The sequence below is a fragment of the Squalius cephalus genome (genome assembly GCF_949319135.1).
Source record: "Squalius cephalus genome assembly, chromosome: 7".
In the NCBI taxonomy this organism is placed as follows: Eukaryota; Metazoa; Chordata; class Actinopteri; order Cypriniformes; family Leuciscidae; genus Squalius; species Squalius cephalus.
The window spans coordinates 11,999,517-12,019,224 of record NC_137128.1 but is presented as its reverse complement, the minus strand read 5'-3'; the positions used below and the strand labels follow the sequence as shown (position 1 = coordinate 12,019,224).

The following is a 19,708-nucleotide window of genomic DNA, read 5'->3' as shown; positions in this document are numbered from 1 at the left end:
TCATTTTTTTGTAAATTTGGAGTGCTGTCAGTACAGAGAACAACGACAAAAATCGGTGTTGCCTACACCGTGTTATCCTCTTTTTAAAATTTGCACCCTGTTGACTTCTATGGGGCAAGTTTTAAACCTGCTTTTAGCCTCTTAACATCCTTGATGTGTCATTACAAGTGCACAGGTCATGTGAGTGATTCCTTCAGAGTGAACACGGGTCAATCTGACTGCAGTAGATGTGAAAGATATGGATAAAAATGATATTTATTTAGCCAGCGCTCATACCTGTATTTATTTCCTGTTTTCGGTCAAAGTCCATAGTAATCGATTGTCAAGTTCACGCTCATGATCATAGGTACTAAACCAATGCGCGTGAACTCGACAATCGATTACTATGGACTTTGACCGAAAACAGGATGTAAATACAGGTATGTGCGCTGGCTAAATAAATATAATTTTTATTCATATCTTTCACATCTACTGCAGTCAGATTCACCCGTGTTCACTCTGAAGGAATCACTCACATGACCTGTGCACTTGTAATGACACATCAAGGATGTAAAGAGGCTAAAAGCAGGTTTAAAACTTGCCCCATTGAAGTCAACAGGGTGCAAATTTTAAAAAGAGGATAACACGGTGTAGGCAACACCGATTTTTGTCGTTGTTCTCTGTATTGACAGCACTCCAAATTTACAAAAAAATGAGCTCAATGTTAAAATTGACCGGAGTTCTCCTTTAATGGACGACGGCGAGGCGTGAACTGTCCGACGCGCAGCGAAGGTCCATTAATACCTGACAATGGACACCTCGAAGGTCATTAACCCGCTTATACCATGGTCACTTGCCAAATAACACATTTTTAAAACATTAGTTTATATTTGAATTAGTTTTACAATCGAAATCATAAGTTTTTACAAACAATAACTTGGTTTCCCTGGTTACGGTTTATTTACTAGGTGTCCTCTATCACTTTTTAATGGACACCTTGCAGCCAATCAGAATCGAGTATTCACCCAGACCATGGTATAATGTGTAATAATTAAAATGTTCCTTCAAGTTTTGGAGTTTGTTTTTTGGCCAATACCCGTTTGGTATCTCACGTGGCTGTGAAATCTACAGTGAATTGAAATCATATTACATTTGATTTAGACATTCAAACACTGTTATTTTTCCTACTTTACTCTGTGAGAATGCATCAGAGATATAGTATATTGGTAACACAACTGTAATTTGTGAACATTATCTAACAATGAACAATAATTCTTCAGCATTTAATATTCTTAGTTTATGTTCATTTCAACGTTTAGGCTACTAATACAGTTTTAAAATCCAAAGTTGTGTCTGGTAACATTAGTTAGAGGGACAGTTCACCCCAAAAATGAAAATGTTGTCATCAGTTACCTACTATGGAAGTCCATGGGTGCCGTCAACTGTCTGGTCACCAACATTCTTCCAAACATCTTCTTTTGTGTTCAACAGAACAAGGAAACTCACACAGGTTTGGAGCAACTTGAGGGAGAGAACATTTTCATTTTTTGGGTGAACTATCCCTTTGATGCTCTTTGAATTAGCATGAAAAAACAAGGGGCAACTGTACTGTAATCTCTAATCACAAGCTTGAATACTTTTACCCAGATTTTTTGCCCTGATATGCAGTCTGGACGAGTCAATGCCAGTCAGAATCAGTCTGCATATATATTCGGCAGTCAGAGTTGACAGATTTGACAGAAAATCACGTAGTCTGGGCAAATGTCAATTGTCCGTTTATTTGTAAACTGCTTGTTATTTACTGTCATTGTGAAGCGTCCTTGAGCTTGGGAAAGGCGCTATATAAATTAAACTTATTATTATTATTATTATTATTATTATTAGTCGTGTATGATGAGCACAGAGACTCTATTTTTAGGTTCAGACTGTGATTCCATTCAGACGGATGAAATCAAACATATTTGATATTTTGAGCCCATTTTTCATTGGTCTCCTGGCAACAAGGCCCATTTTTCCGCGTGAGCTTGTTTTGAACGTCTACTAATGTGCGATTCTCAGTCTAATAGTGTGTGATGCTCAGTTGTAAATGCATTAAAAAAAATCATTAAATAATGAAAAAAATCATTGCTCATTTTTACTTCATGTTAGCTAATGACTAACTCAAAACTAACTTTAGCTGGAAAATAACTTTATTAAAGAACCGCTATAAAGCCAAAACAATCTCTGTTACCTTAAATTATACGTTTATCTCTTAAAGCTGCTTTGAAACAATCTACATTGTTAAAAGCGCTATATAAATGAAGATGACTTGACTTGACTTAATGGATTATCTAATGTTAACCATGTAAAGCCTGACATATGAAATAATATTAGTCAGAAAAAACATTTTTTTAAAGTAACAGTTTACTGAACATAAAATAGCAAACAAAAAGGTTTGCATTGGAGCTTTTTTTGAGGATAATATTTGCTACACCAGGCTCTTATGGCTCATATAGTATGATACAGCCTAGTGAGAATATGGAGCTCATACTTGTGGAGGAAAAAAACAGCTCAATTATATTTAGAGCAAGAATATGCTATTTGAATGAATGAATCAACACTATAACAGACAGCAGTCTTTACTCTATATCTGCCAATAATATGTCTTAAGAAGATGATATTTAATGCTTGGTTTTATGATCAAAGCTCTGTAGTTTTACAACATATAATGCAATACAATGATGAATGAGAGATGAACAAATAAACCTTTCTCAGAAGGCTGATGGAACATATCTGAACTCACATTTTAACATAATTTGTTTGAAATTATGTACAGATAAAATAATACTAACAATATAAAAGTTCTTACATTCACTTTATAAAAATCATTAAAAGTTTTACAGCAAAAAGACATGTGAAACACAAGCTAAAAGTGGACAATTTTACAATTATTCTAAAATGCCCTTTCCTTGCTAAAACAGTATGAACTATCAATCAGACGACAGAAATCATTTAGTAGATTGTTTACTACAGATATTTCAGCAACATTTTAATCATGTTGAATCATGTTGCGTAATGTATTTACAATAGCTTTGGTGAATTTTTCCGTCTCCTCAGTCTGAACCAGATCTCCAGCGTGGTGCCGGACGAGCCGGAGTTTCTGCGTCACGTGACGCAGCTGGACGTGCGCGATAACCGCCTGTCTGAGCTGGACGTGTCCATGTTCCCGCGGCTGGAGGTCCTGCACTGTCAGAGGAACCGCATCGCTCGCCTGCGTCTGCGTGGCTGCGCACTCAAGGCTCTCTACGCCTCCTACAACGGTAGCGCACACACCATTTTGCCTCACATTAAAGGGATAGTTCACCCAAAAATGAAAATTAGCCCATGATTTACTCACCCTGAAGTCGTCCTTAGGAGTATATGACATTCTATTTTCAGACGAATACAATCGGAGTTATATTAATAAATGTCCTGGCTCTTCCGAGCTTTATAATGGGAGTGAATTGCTGTTTCTGTTTTGAAGTCCATAAAAGTGCATCCATCCATCATTAAACTGCATCTATCCATGATAAAAGAGCATCCGTCCATCATAAACAAACTCAATAAGGAACTTAATAAAGACCTTCTGAAGTGAAGCGATGCGTTTGTGTAAGAAAAATATCCACATTTAAAACTTAATAAAGTAAAATAACTAGCTTCCAGCCAAACGAACATACGGATCGAGCGCAACTTATACGAGTAATGCGACGCACTGCTGATATTTACGCCCCATGATACACTACGCTACTTCTGACGTCACAAGTTGAGTTAGTTGCGCCTTAAGTGTAAGTAGACTGCGTTTGGCCTGAAGCTAGAATTTTACTTTGTTAACGTGTTAAATATGAATATTTTCGCTACGCTTCAGAAGGCCTTTATCAACCCCCCAGAGCCCTGTGGAGCACTTTTATCATGTATAGATGCAGTTTTATCATGTATAGATGCAGTTTTATCATGTATAGATGCAGTTTTATCATGTATAGATGCAGTTTTATGATGGATAGATGCAGTTTTATGATGGATAGATGCAGTTTTAAGATGGATAAATGCACTTTTATCATGGATAGATGCAGTTTTATGATGGATAGGTGCAGTTTTATGATGATAGGTGCACTTTTATGATGGATAGATGCACTTTTATCATGTATAGATGCAGTTTTATGATGGATAGATGCAGTTTTATGATGGATAAATGCACTTTTATCATGGATAGATGCAGTTTTATGATGATAGGTGCACTTTTATGATGGATAGATGCACTTTTATCATGTATAGATGCAGTTTAATGATGGATAGATGCAGTTTTATCATGTATAGATGCAGTTTTATCATGTATAGATGCAGTTTTATGATGGATAGGTGCACTTTTATGATGGATAGATGCACTTTTATGATGGATAGATGCAGTTTTATCATGTATAGATGCACTTTTATCATGGATAGATGCAGTTTAATGATGGACGGATGCACTTTTATGGACTTCAAAACAGAAACAGCAATTCACTGCCATTATAAAGCTTGGAAGAGCCAGGACATTTTTTTATATAACTCCGATTATGTTCGCCTGAAAGAAGAATGTCATGTACACCTAGGATGAATTGAGGGTGAGTAAATCATGGGCTAATTTTCATTGAGCTATCCCTTTACTATTTAACACACAACATCCATTCGTTTGCTTGATGCCTTACGACATCTGTTCCACAGAGCTGCAAGAGTTAGACGTGAGTCCTGTGGCCTCTAACCTCACGTACGTGGACATCTCCAGGTGGGTTTGATCTCTCTCACTTGTATCTTTGTTACTATTTGATCACTGCGGTCAAACCCACATCGTGACATGAAGTTTCCTTGCGTGTGTCATCAGCTGTGTGTGTTCGCTCTCTTACAGGAACTGTATGACGTCTCTTCCCGATTGGTTGAGTGAAAGCAAGAAACTGGAGGTTCTAGACGTCAGTCACAACAACATCGCTGAACTTCCTCCGTGGTGAGTGTCTGAGTGAAACTGCAGTGGTTTGTGCGTTCAGCCACATTTCAGTCACTCATGGACTCCTGATGATTTACATAGTCATTGCCATAGCAACAGATTGGCATTTTGCAAACACTAACATTGATGCCAATAGTTAATGACAATTGTACAAATTTAAGGGAAAGAATCATGCCATTTAAAGTCGGCATTATTTTAATAAAAATGTAGGCCCCTATGATTTCCACAAAGCAGAAAATCCTGGGTAGAACAGGGTATTGTGTTCTATACTTTTTAGGCACCAACCCAATTGCCTCGATACCATAGAGTATCAAAAAATGTCTTGTTGTTTGGTACCAAATTTCGATGACTAAGGGGTTAATCTCGTCAATGTCAGTGAGCCAATGAGTGGCGAGGCATCATGGAAAACACTAGTGTTACGTGGTTGCCCACAGAGACGTGGCTCATATGTGAGGCTGTAGTGTGCAAGCGTCCCAACCCCCATAGATGTAAAAGAAGTGGAAAAGATCAAAAGTGTGGCTATATTTCACCAGGCTCGCTTGCCATCAGCGCAAAATATTTGCACCAAGATATTTGCTGCCAAGACCGGCAACACAACAGATCTGTTGAAGCACTTGACAGTGCACGGAATAAACTTACAAGCAGAAAGTTGCTCCGTCTTCGACAGCAAGAAGAACTGGAACACGTCACAAATGAACCGAAACTCAGCGTATAGGATACTTGCCTCACAGATATGAGAAATAGCCTATAGAAAGCTTGAAATGTCTACTTTAAACGAACCAATTCGAAAACAAATACTCTCTGATTATGTAATCCAAATGAAAGGTGCATTTCTCTCTATAGGCGCGCACGCGTTTACTATACTGCGGAGATGACAAGTCAGCATCGTCATCTTCATCTTTGCCAGATGGAACACTTACTCAGAAAACACTAGTTTATTAAAAAACAATTAAAATGTCTCCTTGCTATTTTTTCCCGACGCATTCATAATCATTAGGCTACTTTTGCCAGTGCAGGCAGCATCACAAGTCAGAATTCAGATAGGGATCAGTAGTGTTACAAACCTGGCACTAGGGAAGCAACATAAAGTACACAAAGACTGAAGTCTGCCTATCAAAAATAAAGTTTATTGAATTCTAAAAGAAAAAGGGGACTGTAGAGATAACAACACTGCTCCTGCAGTGCTGGCTGCAAGACCAGAGAGAATGAGCATGTGTCCTGGATTTAAAATGGCGCCCATCAGGTGATACCAATTAACCGGTTGATTGCAGGTGAGCTACCAGGTAACTGCAACAAAACTCCCACGTAACAGGTAGCATTCAAATATTCATCCAGTTCCTTTTGCTTGAAGATCAAATCATCATGCCGGTATGGAGCCAAAGCTGGCCATAGGGTCTGTGCGGAGGACCTGTCTGGTTCTCGTGGTCTTTGCTGAGGATCTGTGCCGATGGCTGTCGTGGCGACCATGCCTTCACAGGGGATTGTCTAGTAGACACGGTCTCTGCTGACATTCAGGGCTGCGTTTTGGTCGTGTCTTGGTGCAGGTCCACCATCTAATCTGGATATGGACCGGATCCGGCTGACTACGGTAACCTCGGGATAAGGACGAGACAGAGAGACTAATATTAATGTGGATGCCATTCTTCTTACAATGTAACAAGTACATTGGGTTTTATAGGAAGTGTTCCTGATTCCGGTTGACCTAATTTATGCAGCCTAGCAATCATTTAACTGATTTGAATAATAGAAATTGATAATGTGTTATGTGTATGCTAGGTTAAAGAGATGTGTTTCTAGTCTAGATTTAAACTGACAGAGTCTGTCTGCAGATCCAGGCTAATATGGTCATACTTCCTGGTTCTGGTAAGGAAAGCTGCTGCATTTTGGACCAGCTGTAGTTTGTTTATTATCGAGCAGGGCAACCACCCATAAGAGCATTACAATAATCTAGCCTTGAACGCATGAACTAACTTTTCGGCATTTATCATTGAGAACATTTGTCGTAATGTAGATATATTTTTTAAGATGGAAAAATGCGGTTTTACAGATACTAGACACGTGAATTTCAAATGAAAGATTGGTATCAAAGAGCAAACCCAGGTTCCTAACCGACGACGAACACTTGACAGAGCAGCAATTGTTAGACGGTATTGTAGGTTATTATGTGTGGAGGTTTTTGGTTAAATAATTAAAACCTCTGGGGTTTTTTTTTTTTTTTTTTTTTTCAGAATTTAGCATGAAATTTCTTGTCATCCAATTTTTATATTAACTATGCATTCAGTTAATTTTGTGAATTTGTATGTTTCGTCAGGGTGCAAAAGAATGAGTATCATACAGCTGAGTATCATCAGCATAACAGTGAAAACTAATGCCATGCTTCCTAATGATATCTCCCAAGGGGGTAGCATGTACAGAGTGAAAAGCAATGGTCCTGGTACTGAGCCTTGTGGTACTCCATATTGAACTTGTGATCGATATGACACCTCTTTGTTTACTGCGGTCAGATTGGAACCATGCTAGTGCAATTCCACTAATGCCAACGCAATTTTCGAGTCTATTCAAAAGAATGTTGTGGTCGATAGTATCAAATGCAGAACTAAGATCAAGTAACACTAATAGAGAGATGATCGGATGAAACCACGATCGGATGATAAGAGCAAATCATTTGTAACTCTAATGAGAGCTGTCTCAGTACTAAGATGCGGTCTAAATCCTGACTGGAAATCCTCTCAGATATCATTTCTTTCTAAGAAGGAACATAGTTGTGAGGATACTGCCTTTTCTAGTATCTTTGACAGGAAAAGGAAGATTCCAGATCGGTCTGTTATTGACTAATTCTTCAGGATCAAGTTGCATTTTTTTAATAAGAGGTTTAATCATAGCCAGCTTAAAAGTTATTGGTACGTATCCTCATGCCAATTATGAATTAATAATATTAAGAAGAGGATTTATAAATTCTGGAAGTATTTCTTTCAGTAGCTTAGTCGGTATAGGGTCTAACATACATGTTGTAGATTTAGATGGTTTAGTAAATTCTTCCTCTCCTATAGCAACGAATGAATTAAATTTTTCCTCGGGGAGACTACAATGCACTGCCTGATGCGATACTATAGTAGACGGTTGCATAGGTATATCATTTCATCATATATCTCTCATCATATAATCTCTCTAATATTACACATCATATAATCTCTCTAATATTATCAATCTTGCAAGTAAAGAAGTTCATAAAGTCATTACTGCTGTGCTGCTTGGAAACTTCTGAAGTTGAAGCTTTATTTCTCATTAATCTAGCCACTGTATCAAATAAATACCTAGGGTTGTGTTTGTTCTCTTCTAATAGGGTTGTAAAATAAGCAGATCTAGCAGTTTTTAAGGCCTTTCTGTATACGATAACACTTTCCTTCCACAAAATGTGAAATACCTCTAGTTTTGTTTTCTTTCATCTGCGCCTCATTTTTCTGGCTGCTCTCTTAAGGGCCTGAGTGTGCTCGTTGTACCACGGCGTTGGACTATTTTCCTCAACATTTTTTTAAGCACAAAGGAGCAACGTGACTAAAGTGCTGGAAATGAGAGTCAATAGTTTCTGTTGCAACATCGAGTCCTTCTAAGCTATCTGGTATGCCAAAGAGTAGAAACTGATCAGAAAGATTATTTATAAAGCAATCTTTAGTGGTATAAGTGATAGTTCTACCATATTTGTTACGGGGAGTTTGTTTTGAAGCCTTGGCTAAATGGAGTACACATGAGACTAGATAATGATCTGAGATGTCATCGCTCTGCTGCAGAATTTAAACGCCATCAACATCGATTCCATGTGACAATATTTTTTATGAAGTATGATTACAACAACGAGTAGGTCCTGACACGTGTTGCCCACGCAATATTCAAGTATAACTCCAATAGAGTTCAGAATGTCTCTAAATGCCAATCCCAATTTCGTTATCTACATGTATATTAAAATCAATAAACAATAAACAATTTCTAAATAAATATAATAAACAATTATAACTTTATCTGCAGCCAATACTAACTCTGAGTGAAAGTCAGCAAATTCTTTGATAAAGTCGGTATGGTGCCCTGGTGGCCTGTATACAGTAGCCAGCACAAATCTCAAACAGGATTTATCCCTTACACTAGATAACGTTACATGAAGCACCAACACTTCAAAAGAATTATACTTGAAACTAGACCTCTGAGTAATTCTGAAGATATTACTATAAATTACAGCAACACCTCCCCCTTTGCCTTTCAGACGAGGTTCATGTTTATAACTAATCTTGGGGGGTGGACTCATTTAAAGTCAAGTAATCGTATGGTTTTAGCCAGGTTTCTGTCAAACACAGCACATCTACAGTAGGTTATCTGTAATTTGCTTTTGTAGAAAGGGATCTAATATTCAGCAAACCGAGCTTTATCATTTGCTCATCTGTATTATGTCTGTTTTTAATTTGTTGAACATCAATTTAATTTTCACCTCTTAAATGGGTTTGGGAGTTTTTTGTAAGTCCTAATTCGGGGAACAGACACAGTCTATATGATGATAGCTAGGTGAAAGAGGCTCTATGTGATGGGATTTATCTGACCTTGGTGACGCGAGACGGCTGGCAGACGGTCGCTTTAGCCAGTCTGTCTGCTTCCTGCTTCCTCCTAAAAATCTCTGTTGTGCAGCACAAAAAAATAAATGTAATTGTTAAAAATTCATTTGATTACATTTTAAAAGATTAAATTAAGTTTTATTTATTCATTTGATTACCACCGTTTTTGATAATACATTTATAGAGGGCCCTATTATTGAAATAAACAATTAAAGGTTCACAAAATAACTTTTGGCCCTCTAGCTAGCACATAAAAAACAAAATGGCATGCATTTTGCTGAAGAACTTTGTTTTTGTTTCGCTTCGGCATTCACTACTAGGCTTAAGAGATATAATCAGTTTAGATGGAACGGATCTCAAACTGACTATCTGAAAACGCTACAGTAGCTTTACCCATTAATAGACACGGTACTTCCTTAAAAACAAATTCCAGCACAGCAACCACACAACACAACAACCATGATGAAATGAGCCTTCACAATATATAATGCTTTACAATAAACTCTGTTAGAGAGCTACAAATGGCAATTTATCTGTTCAATAAAATACCTTACGCACCTGTTGAGTAATAAAAATGTCATCTCTGCATCTTTTTTACAACATTTCAAATCCCTCAGTTCTGAAAAGCCAAGCCAATGTTGATTCTTGTTTTATTGTCTTGTTTTTTTTATTTAAATTTTTTTATTAGGGGATAGAATATTCAGTTTGTACAGCATTAAAATCATTGTCTATGGAAAGTCCCCATAAAACATGAAAACACAAGGTGTGTGTGTGTGTTTAATGTGAGCTTCTGCACTGCCACACTGACATCCCTGTAATCTCCACCATCAGGTTGCTGTGCAGTGGCAGTTTGAGGAAGATCTTGGCCGGTCACAACCAGCTGAAGCGTTTGCCGGAGCGAGTGGAGCGTCCCGTCGTGGAGGTGATGGATGTGCAGCATAATCATCTCATCGAGCTTCCCTGTAATCTCTTCCTGAAATCAGAGAGGTGAAACACAAACACACTGAAGAGCAGCGGCACATCAGAGCTCTCTTCCAAACACTAGTGAGCCGCCACATTATAAACATGCTCCTGAAAACAATCCCAGAAAGCAGTGCAACAAGTTCCTTGTGCAACATTGATTGTAAAAATATTTACAGTCCATTCAGTGCTGAAAATATCCAAAACAGGGGTGATCTAGTTAAACATTGATTATTTTACTCAGTGTTTGTATGTGGCCTGCTAAAAAAATAATAAACGATTCAACCAGCCTCAGCTCGTTTGCTGGTCTTCGCTGGTTTTTAGCTGTCCTGACCTGCTGAAAAGTCTCCAAGACACTTCTAAAACCAGAAGACCAGCCGAACATTTGAGGTCAGCAAACCAGCTCACGTTATTAGACTAGCAACATGTTAACATCAGAGTTACTGTCTACGCGGTGTTGCAAAGCGCTCACTTTTTCCATCAGACGTACGAGCTCACAGGAGTTTGGATCAGAGTTTAGATGTGCTGTTCTCACTCGCTGCATACATTAACCTGTCCTTAATCAGTTAAACTACTTTAAAATAAGTCTCTTCTGGTCACTAAGGCTGCGTTTATTATTTTATCAGAAATGCAGTAAACACAGTAATGTTACGATATATTATTACAATATTATTAAAATAACTGTTTTGTACTTGAATATATTTTAAAATGATCAAAGCTGAATTTTCAGCATCATTACTCCAGTCTTCAGTGTCACATGATCCTTCAGAAATCATTTTAATACTGATGTGATGCTCAAGAAACATTTCTGATTATTATTATCAATGTTGAAAACCACTTGTGCTGCTTAATATTTTTTTGTAAATTATAATACATATTTTTCAGGATTCTTTGATGAACTAAAAGTTGAATAGAACAACATTTATTTGCAATAGAAATCTTTTATAACATTATAAATGTATTTACTCTCGGTTTTGGTCAATTTAAAGGATCCTCGCTGAATAAAAGCATTAATTTCTTTAAAAAAAAAAAAAAATATATATATAAAAAATTAAATGTATACCAAACTTTTGAACAGTAGTTTATGAATTTGAATCTTTTTTTGTAATCTGTTATGAATGGGAGGATCTAGTTTGGCCCCGTGTGCACTGCAAATTAAGGGTATGTTTACAGGACAATGATGTACTAAAAGTGTAAAAAAAAAAATTCCTTTGCACTTTGTGAAATGTTTCGCATACAGACGGCAACGTTGTCAAAATGATGCCCGTTCACAGCGGATCCTCGAAAACGACTAAAAACGCTGCATTATGCTGCCAGGCCAGTAGTTGGCGATGTCACATTGTAAACAAACTACGTATGTAAATGCTTCTACGTATGTAAATAATATGTCTCCGCTGGTCGTAGAAGTGGTGCAGTAAATCTGCTAAAAAATAAAGCGTTAATAAATTCAGTATCTAGAGGTAGCACAAACACAGTCCTGTAATCCGCCATTGTTGGTTTGTTTGTCAAGTATGTGTGCATGCCTATAGACTGAACACATGCACATGATGTCACGTTTTCACAAATTCGCGTTTTTGTAGTTTACTGTTAGACGATAACGGTATCGTTTTCAAAAACTTACACAAACCTGTTTTTGTAAAGTTGGTCGTTGCAAATGAACAGCCAAAATGCGTATAAAGTTTTCTGTTTTTAGTTGAAAGCGGTGTCATGTAAACGCCCCCTAAAGCAGTAAAATAAAACTCCACCGCTGAAAACTTTGAAAACGCCATTACTAAGGGCTTTTGTGTCTCAGAAGTTGAATGTTAGCGTTTGAACGCATTGCATTCGAGTGAGACTGTCAGTAACTCACTGTCAATAATGTGATTTGTCTTCAGTTTACGGTGTCTGAATGCATCAGCCAACAAGCTGGAGAATCTCCCAGCATCCAGTCTGTCAGAAGAGAGCAGCAGTATCTTACAGGAGCTTTATCTGACCAACAACCACCTGACGGACAAGTGTGTGCCTCAGCTGACGGGACACACACACCTGAGGATCCTGCACATGGCCTACAATCACCTGCAGACCTTCCCAGCCAGGTGACACTCTCAAACATCTATTTATATATCAATAATTGAATAACAAATAATTGAAGACGTCCCCAAAGGGGAAATCTATTCCAAGACTAAAGCTACTATACACACACACACTTGAAAATACTGTTGATAACCTAAGGTCACAACTATGGCCCTGTTTACACCTGGTATTAAGATGCATTTTGGTTGATCGGATCACAAGTGGACACTGCTAAATACAGGAGTAAACGGGGTCTAAAACGTTTTGACCACTTCCAGAGGAAGATGAAAACACATTCGCCCGGATTGCTTTCGTAGAGTAAACGCTCATGTGGTCGAAGTGTTCAAACAGCCACAAATGACCATCTACTCTACGCCAACTGACCTAATGCGTAAACATTATGGGAAGCCCATTATGGGTTTAAACTTTGGCTGGAGAGTGGAGACCCAAGTTTGGTTTGATGATGAAAATGTTCTCTCATCATTCCTGATTTCTAACACACACTCACACAGCGTTCGGCTGGTCTTGTGGCTGTTAGAGCAGAAACGAAAGCTAATGCTCTCCGTATGTTTTTAATATGTAAATTGTGCAAGCTTATTTCGTCTATAGATGGAAAGATCTAAAAAAGCATAAATTCACCCACCCATAGACCCTCCCCTCGAAGAAATTGAAAGTGGACAAAAGAGAGGGAATAAAATAACAGGTGTAAACGGGTATTGTACTACATACAATATCTGCTCCATTAAATTTGATTACTCAATTAAAAAAATCCTCAATTAAAATTGACCTGCTTAATCGGCAAATTACCAGAAGTGCCAAATTTCACAGACACACATCATCCAAATGAAATTCAGTCTGATTCATAGAATGTGTGTATGCGCAGTATATTATATTCAGTATATTCAGCAAATCAATATTGTCTGCTGTGCAGTAAAATGGCCAAGCTGGAGGAGCTGGAGGAGGTGGACCTGAGTGGGAACAGGCTGAAGGCAGTGCCCACCACCATCCTGAACTGCAGGCGCATGCACACGCTGGTGGCTCACTCCAACTGCATCGAGGTCTTCCCCGAGGTCATGCAGCTCATGGAGATGAAGGTCAGATCACTCACGCTGTGGTTGTTTTCTACACATTACTACATTTCAGTTTACAAAACTGGCTTTAATTCACTCATTTTTGTCCGTGTATTTTACTATGGCAGAATGATGTATGCACAACTGTTTATGGAAACAAATCATGCCATGAAAGTCATTTCAGTCAGAGTTTCCAACCCTACTGTCCACACTAGAAGCAAAAATACTGCAGGACACCAAAACTTTCCTATGTGATGTTTAATATGCAGTTATGCAAATTATGTTATGGATTATTTTGGACTAGTGAGATTTCACCGAGCACTGGGCCTGTCATGATCATGAATTTTGTGTTGCCGATTAATTGTCATACAAATTATTGCAATTAAAGTCCCCCTGTGGTGAAAATCAAGCTAATTCCCTCCCTGAACTGTCACATGATTGTGTTCCCAAACAGCAAAATCTGCCTCCCAAAGCAAGATAACACGTTTATTTCGGTTCGTCTGGGCGCTCTGAGACGCATTTAATTTATTATATACAGTGGCTTCTCGTACTTTACTTCGTGATATTTAGCGCCAGTTTATCAGGAACTGCCGGTTTTGTTCTCTTCGACTCACTGGATGGAAACGGTGCTTTATTCGCAAACATTTATGCAATATTCCAATTTTGCGCACAAGTTAAATTTTGCAACTTTGGATGGAAACATAGCCAGTGTAAGCCTAATATGTTAATAATGCAGTCTGATTAAACCCAGAAACCTTAATTTTGTATGAAGGAAGACCCTTGACTATCTTTTATGTACTTTATAATGTGTTTTTTTTTATTATAAACTTTGGCAAAATGTGATGGAAATTGATCTCAAATCACTGCAGTTAGATCGAATAACACTATCAGACGATTAGTCAATCATCCTACTGTGTGCTACACTGCTTGTATGGCATTCATATGTTTGCGCTTGTGTTGTGTATGTAGTGTGTGGATCTGAGCTGTAATGAGCTGAGTGAGATCACCTTACCGGAGAGTCTACCTCCCAAACTCCAGGAGCTGGATCTGACGGGAAACCTGCGCTTGAATCTGGACCACAAAACCCTGGAGCAGCTCAAGTAAGGGGACACGTGCATGTTCTTCCACTTCTGTCAGTGCCATAATTGAGAATTTTCCCAGGTGTACATATACTCAGCAACTATGAAACAGATTCTTTTTTTTCTCCTAAATTGAGTGTTGTCGAAATTAACACAATAGTTTAGTGAGATTAATTGCAAAAGATGATGTACAACAATTAATAATGTAATTTAAAAATTAAATGTACAAATTCCGAAATAAATTCTGCAATAAGGGATTTTCCTACAATTCTAGAAACGTGTTCCTTCACTCAGAAAATGCTTGATGTAGCGTGCAAAGCCACTTTTTTAAATATCTGTCTAATGTTTTTGTCTGACATAAAAATCCCTTTGAATTGTCTTCATTTGGGGGCTTTCTCAGCAAATATTGATATGTGCAACTATTTCATCTGATTGACCTCAAACGAATTCAGTAATACTTTTATGATGAACACCTTTGAAGCTCAGAAGTGTCCAGTTACAGCAAATTCCATTCATCCGTTGCTATAGGAGAGGAAGAATTGTCTAAACTTGTTAAATCATCAAAATCAACATGTATGTTAGACCCTATACCAGGGGTGGGCAAACTTTTTGGCTCAAGGGCCACACTGTGTTTCAAAATTTGACAGAGGGCCGGCCCAGCAGATTATGAAGCACGATCTCATGAAAGTGCGTATCTATACCACAAATTTTATTTCTCGTGCCATTTATACGCCAAAAATGTTTGTTTTTTTGCATGCACGTACTGTAAACCCTTTGGTTAGGATTAGGGGTGCGGAGTGCGTGCCTATTACACGCCATAAAGTGCGTATCATATGCACGCGAAAACTGCGTATCATAAGCACTACAAATACAATTCGTGGTATTCGCTTCATGAGATCGGGCTGAGCAAACACATTTATGTTGTGGCAACGTCTGCCCGAAATTCAACAACTGAGAGAGACATTATGACAATACTGTTGGATATCTCCCATTTAGCATGTTATGTTTTGAGGTTAATTTTTAATTAGTCAGATGTTAGATAATTATTGCCTATAGGCCTACTTTTAAAATATTGTTTATCCTTATTATTATTTAATGGGCCTAACAGTGAATTAGAAACAGAACACCTGCAAGTGTACACTTACACTTAGAAAAGTAAAAATGACAGAAGGTTAACTTACATTAATTCAACTTTATTAAAACTGCATATGGCAATCAATTTGCACTTCCAAAAGTCATACATTTGTGGAAAAAAAACGAAATAAATGAATATACAAATTTATTTTAAGAATAATAAAATAAAACATAAAAAGCAAAGGCAGATCAGAACATTTAATGAACAAAACCGGGTTCTGTACATGGCAGACAGGGGAGTGTAACGTTAGTCGAAAGCCGGGCGATAAAGGTCGGTAAACGGAATCAGTCAGGATACATCCACAAATCCAGAGGAGCAAAGAAACTAAATAGCAGACAAAGGAAAAACTAAAAAGGTGTGCAAGCGGTTACCAAACATTTTTTTCTCTGTGAGTTTCCAAAAAAAGGAAAAAACATTAACGTACAACTCGTGCAACAAGTCTATGCGCTGTCTGTTTGGTTTCCATGGTGACGCGTCATTGCTTGTTACGTGACACACCGCAGCCACAACAGCGCTGAATGAATTATGTGATCTGCTTTTATGTCATTTTTCCTTTTTTACATTTGTTAGCTATGGCATGAAATATCTGATATTCCGATTGTCAAATATATGCAATGCAATATATATAATATATATATATATATATATATATATATATATATATATATATATAACGCAAAGTATTGCAAGAAAAAGGCCAAATGAATGCGATCTTATGACAATTTTTTAAACACTCGACGGGCCGGATTAAAAAGCCTAACGGGCCGCATGTGGCCCGCGGGCCGTAGTTTGCCCACCCCTGCCCTATACCGACTAAGCTACTGAAAGTAATACTTCCAGAAGTTATAGATCTGCTTCTTAATATTATTAATTCATCATTGTCATGAGGATACGTACCAATAACTTTTAAGCTGGCTATGATTAAACCTCTTATTAAAAAAATGCAACTTGATCCTGAAGAATTAGTCAATAACAGACCGATCTGGAATCTACCTTTTCCTGTCAAAGATAGAAAAGGCAGTATCCTCACAAATATGTTCCTTCTTAGAAAGAAATGATATCTGCGAGGATTTCCAGTCAGGATTTAGACCGCATCTTAGTACTGAGACAGCTCTCATCAGAGTTCATCATCTGATCGTGGTTTCATCCGATCATCTCTCTATTAGTGTTACTGGATCTTAGTTCTGCATTTGATACCATTGACCACAACAGTCTTTTGAACAGACTCGAAAATTATGTTGGCATTAGTGGAATTGCGTTGGCATGGTTCAAATCATACTTATCTGACCGTTATCAGTTTGTCTAAACAAAGAAGTGTCTTATCGATCACAAGTTCAGTATGGAGTACCACAAGCCTCAGTACTAGTACCGTTGCTGTTCACTCTGTACATGCTACCCTTGGGAGATATCATTACACTGTGTCCGACTCCTAACTACACACACTGCAACACGCGATAAAAGGTATCTTTTCCATGTTAATCAGAGTTTTTGTCCTAACCAGCCACGACGATTCTATTTTAGAAATGTTTTCTATTTTTCTGCGAACAACAAACACAAAGTGTGGCAATGATAATCAAAGGTACTGTTTATGTGCTTTATTTAATGTTAAAAGCGTGTAATGTGACTTTGAATATCATTTAGTGCTCCCAGCTTTGTAGCTGTAAAAGCAACTATGGATAATTCAACTCATAGTTTGAAATTAAACAAATGGAATCAAGAAAGTTCAAACTGTGAACAAACAAGTGTATCGTTATTTTCGTGTTCATTACTGTGAATGGTTTTGCAACCATCTGTATTGTATAGAAATAAAAGTGACTTGACGTCTGCTTTCGACCTACTGTAAAAATTAATATTTTCACTTCCACTTTCAACTTATAGTAACATCCGCTGTTTCCGGATCGATCCGCCTCCCTCGTCGTTCTCAGCCAATGAGAGTGCAGGAGGGCCAGCTGTCTGGAGTCACGGCTACACCGAAGCCTCAGGCGTCAAAAACAAGTGAGTGACCACTGGATAACACACTTCAGAGATCCTCTGTGTGAACGGTTTCTGAGTGTCTGACGTGTGCTGTTTGCGTTGCACAGACTGTGTGTGGCTGCGCTGTCTGTGAACAGCTTCTGCGGCAGTAGAGAAGCTCTGTACGGTGTGTTCGACGGCGACAGGAATGTGGAGGTGCCGTATTTACTCCAGTGCACAATGAACGACATACTGGCAGAAGAACTGCACAGGACCAAGAGCGAGGAAGACTACATGACCAACACCTTCCTGGTCATGCAGCGGTAAATGCACGCGTACTAAGCGGTGTTGTGGTGACAATCGGTATGGAGAGATTTTGATTAATACTAAACATGTCTGTCCTTTTCCCTCTCCATTTAATAGTAAGTTAGGCACTGCAGGGCAGAAGCTGGGCGGTTCGGCAGCGCTCTGTCACATCCGTCACGACCCCACAGACCCCGCTGGCTGCTTCACCCTGACCTCCGCCAACGTGGGCAAGTGTCAGGCCGTGCTGTGTCGCGACGGCAAGGCGCTCCCGCTGTCGCTGCTGCACAACATCAGCATCAAGGAGGAATACGACCGCGTGCGACAGCATAAAGCCATCATCACTGAGGTATGAGGAACGCTTCCCTCTGGCATTAAAGTCAACATGAAATGAAAGTTTGTTTCACTGTTCCCGATCTTATTGTGAACTATTCTATTCATCCGTGCACGTTTTTCCAGAGAAAAAAAAATGTCTCTTTGCATCAAAAATGTCATAAGAGTCTGCACAGTCGATTAGTTATTTAGTCATTGTTTGAGGTTGAGGTGTGCGTATCTTCTACGATAATATGTTAATGTTAATTTAATGTAATTGTTGTTTAATGATGTGAAAGCTGGCATTATCGAGTATGTAACTTTGCAAAAAAACAAACAAAAACACGCCATAACGAGTCCTATTAGATTTAAATATGATATAGTTAAGCAATATCACACGAACAAGCGTGCTGTTTTCCTGAATATCAGCACGATTGCAAATGTGATATTGGTTTTATACACCAGTTCAGTAAAGAACTTTTTTTGCTATATTTTGGCTTAGAAAATAGTTCCGAACACACTCACAACAGAACTCTTTGTGTCTCCGATCAACACACTGGTGTTTCATTCCTGAATGAATCAGAGTTTTTGAACGAATCAGTGTTTCAACAATCCATTCATAAAGACAGATGCTGCATCCCAGTTTACCTACGTATACTATGCTAAGTATGTATGTACTCTTTTTGTGAAGAAAAAGTAGATACTTTGGAGTGTGTTGCAGAAGAGTAGGCAAGCTTTGGGACAAACTACCACGTCATAAAATTGCCCTCCGTCGCAGAGTTATGTGCGCTCTGTCACCGTAAATCGCCCTGTCAATCATCCTGTCACAGTTAACATCCTCATTTACACATTTTATTTAATTACATTTATACTACTCACACAATACTTCCTACTGATCTGCAAGTTGTGGTTCTTTCATTCGGAGAACTCTGCTCATGTTTTTTTTGCAAAATTATGCATTTAATAGTTAATTGTCAAATGCATCTACAAACGTCTTGCGATTGTGCTATTTGTGTCTTAATACAAGTTCACAATGTTGTTGCAGATGAAATATAACTCTAATATTTTTCATCAGGGTAGATATTGCTAAATCAAATAAATCAAACCCCTTTCAGGGCGTCTCTACTTAACCGTTGGTCTCACGCACATCCACCATACCTGTAGTTCTTTTTATTAATTTTTGTAGTTCTGAACCAAATCCTCCTTTAAAGCGCAATGGGTTGTGGCCGATATTAGCCGAGTTTGCACAGATCCACACTTTGAAAATCTAC

At 38.2% G+C, this 19,708-nt stretch overlaps 1 protein-coding gene across 1 annotated transcript in view; it reads left to right on the top strand.

The window, feature by feature from the left end:
• phlpp1 (PH domain and leucine rich repeat protein phosphatase 1) overlaps window positions 1–19,708 on the top strand; it is a 55,583-nt gene that overhangs the window by 30,564 nt on the left and 5,311 nt on the right. The window contains exons 7-16 of the mRNA XM_079876191.1: window positions 3,076–3,278; window positions 4,699–4,759; window positions 4,880–4,975; window positions 10,405–10,560; window positions 12,408–12,608; window positions 13,517–13,679; window positions 14,625–14,755; window positions 17,748–17,864; window positions 17,951–18,145; window positions 18,246–18,474. Coding sequence (XP_079732317.1) covers window positions 3,076–3,278; window positions 4,699–4,759; window positions 4,880–4,975; window positions 10,405–10,560; window positions 12,408–12,608; window positions 13,517–13,679; window positions 14,625–14,755; window positions 17,748–17,864; window positions 17,951–18,145; window positions 18,246–18,474 — 1,552 coding nt within the window. The remainder of the gene's footprint in view (window positions 1–3,075; window positions 3,279–4,698; window positions 4,760–4,879; window positions 4,976–10,404; window positions 10,561–12,407; window positions 12,609–13,516; window positions 13,680–14,624; window positions 14,756–17,747; window positions 17,865–17,950; window positions 18,146–18,245; window positions 18,475–19,708) is intronic.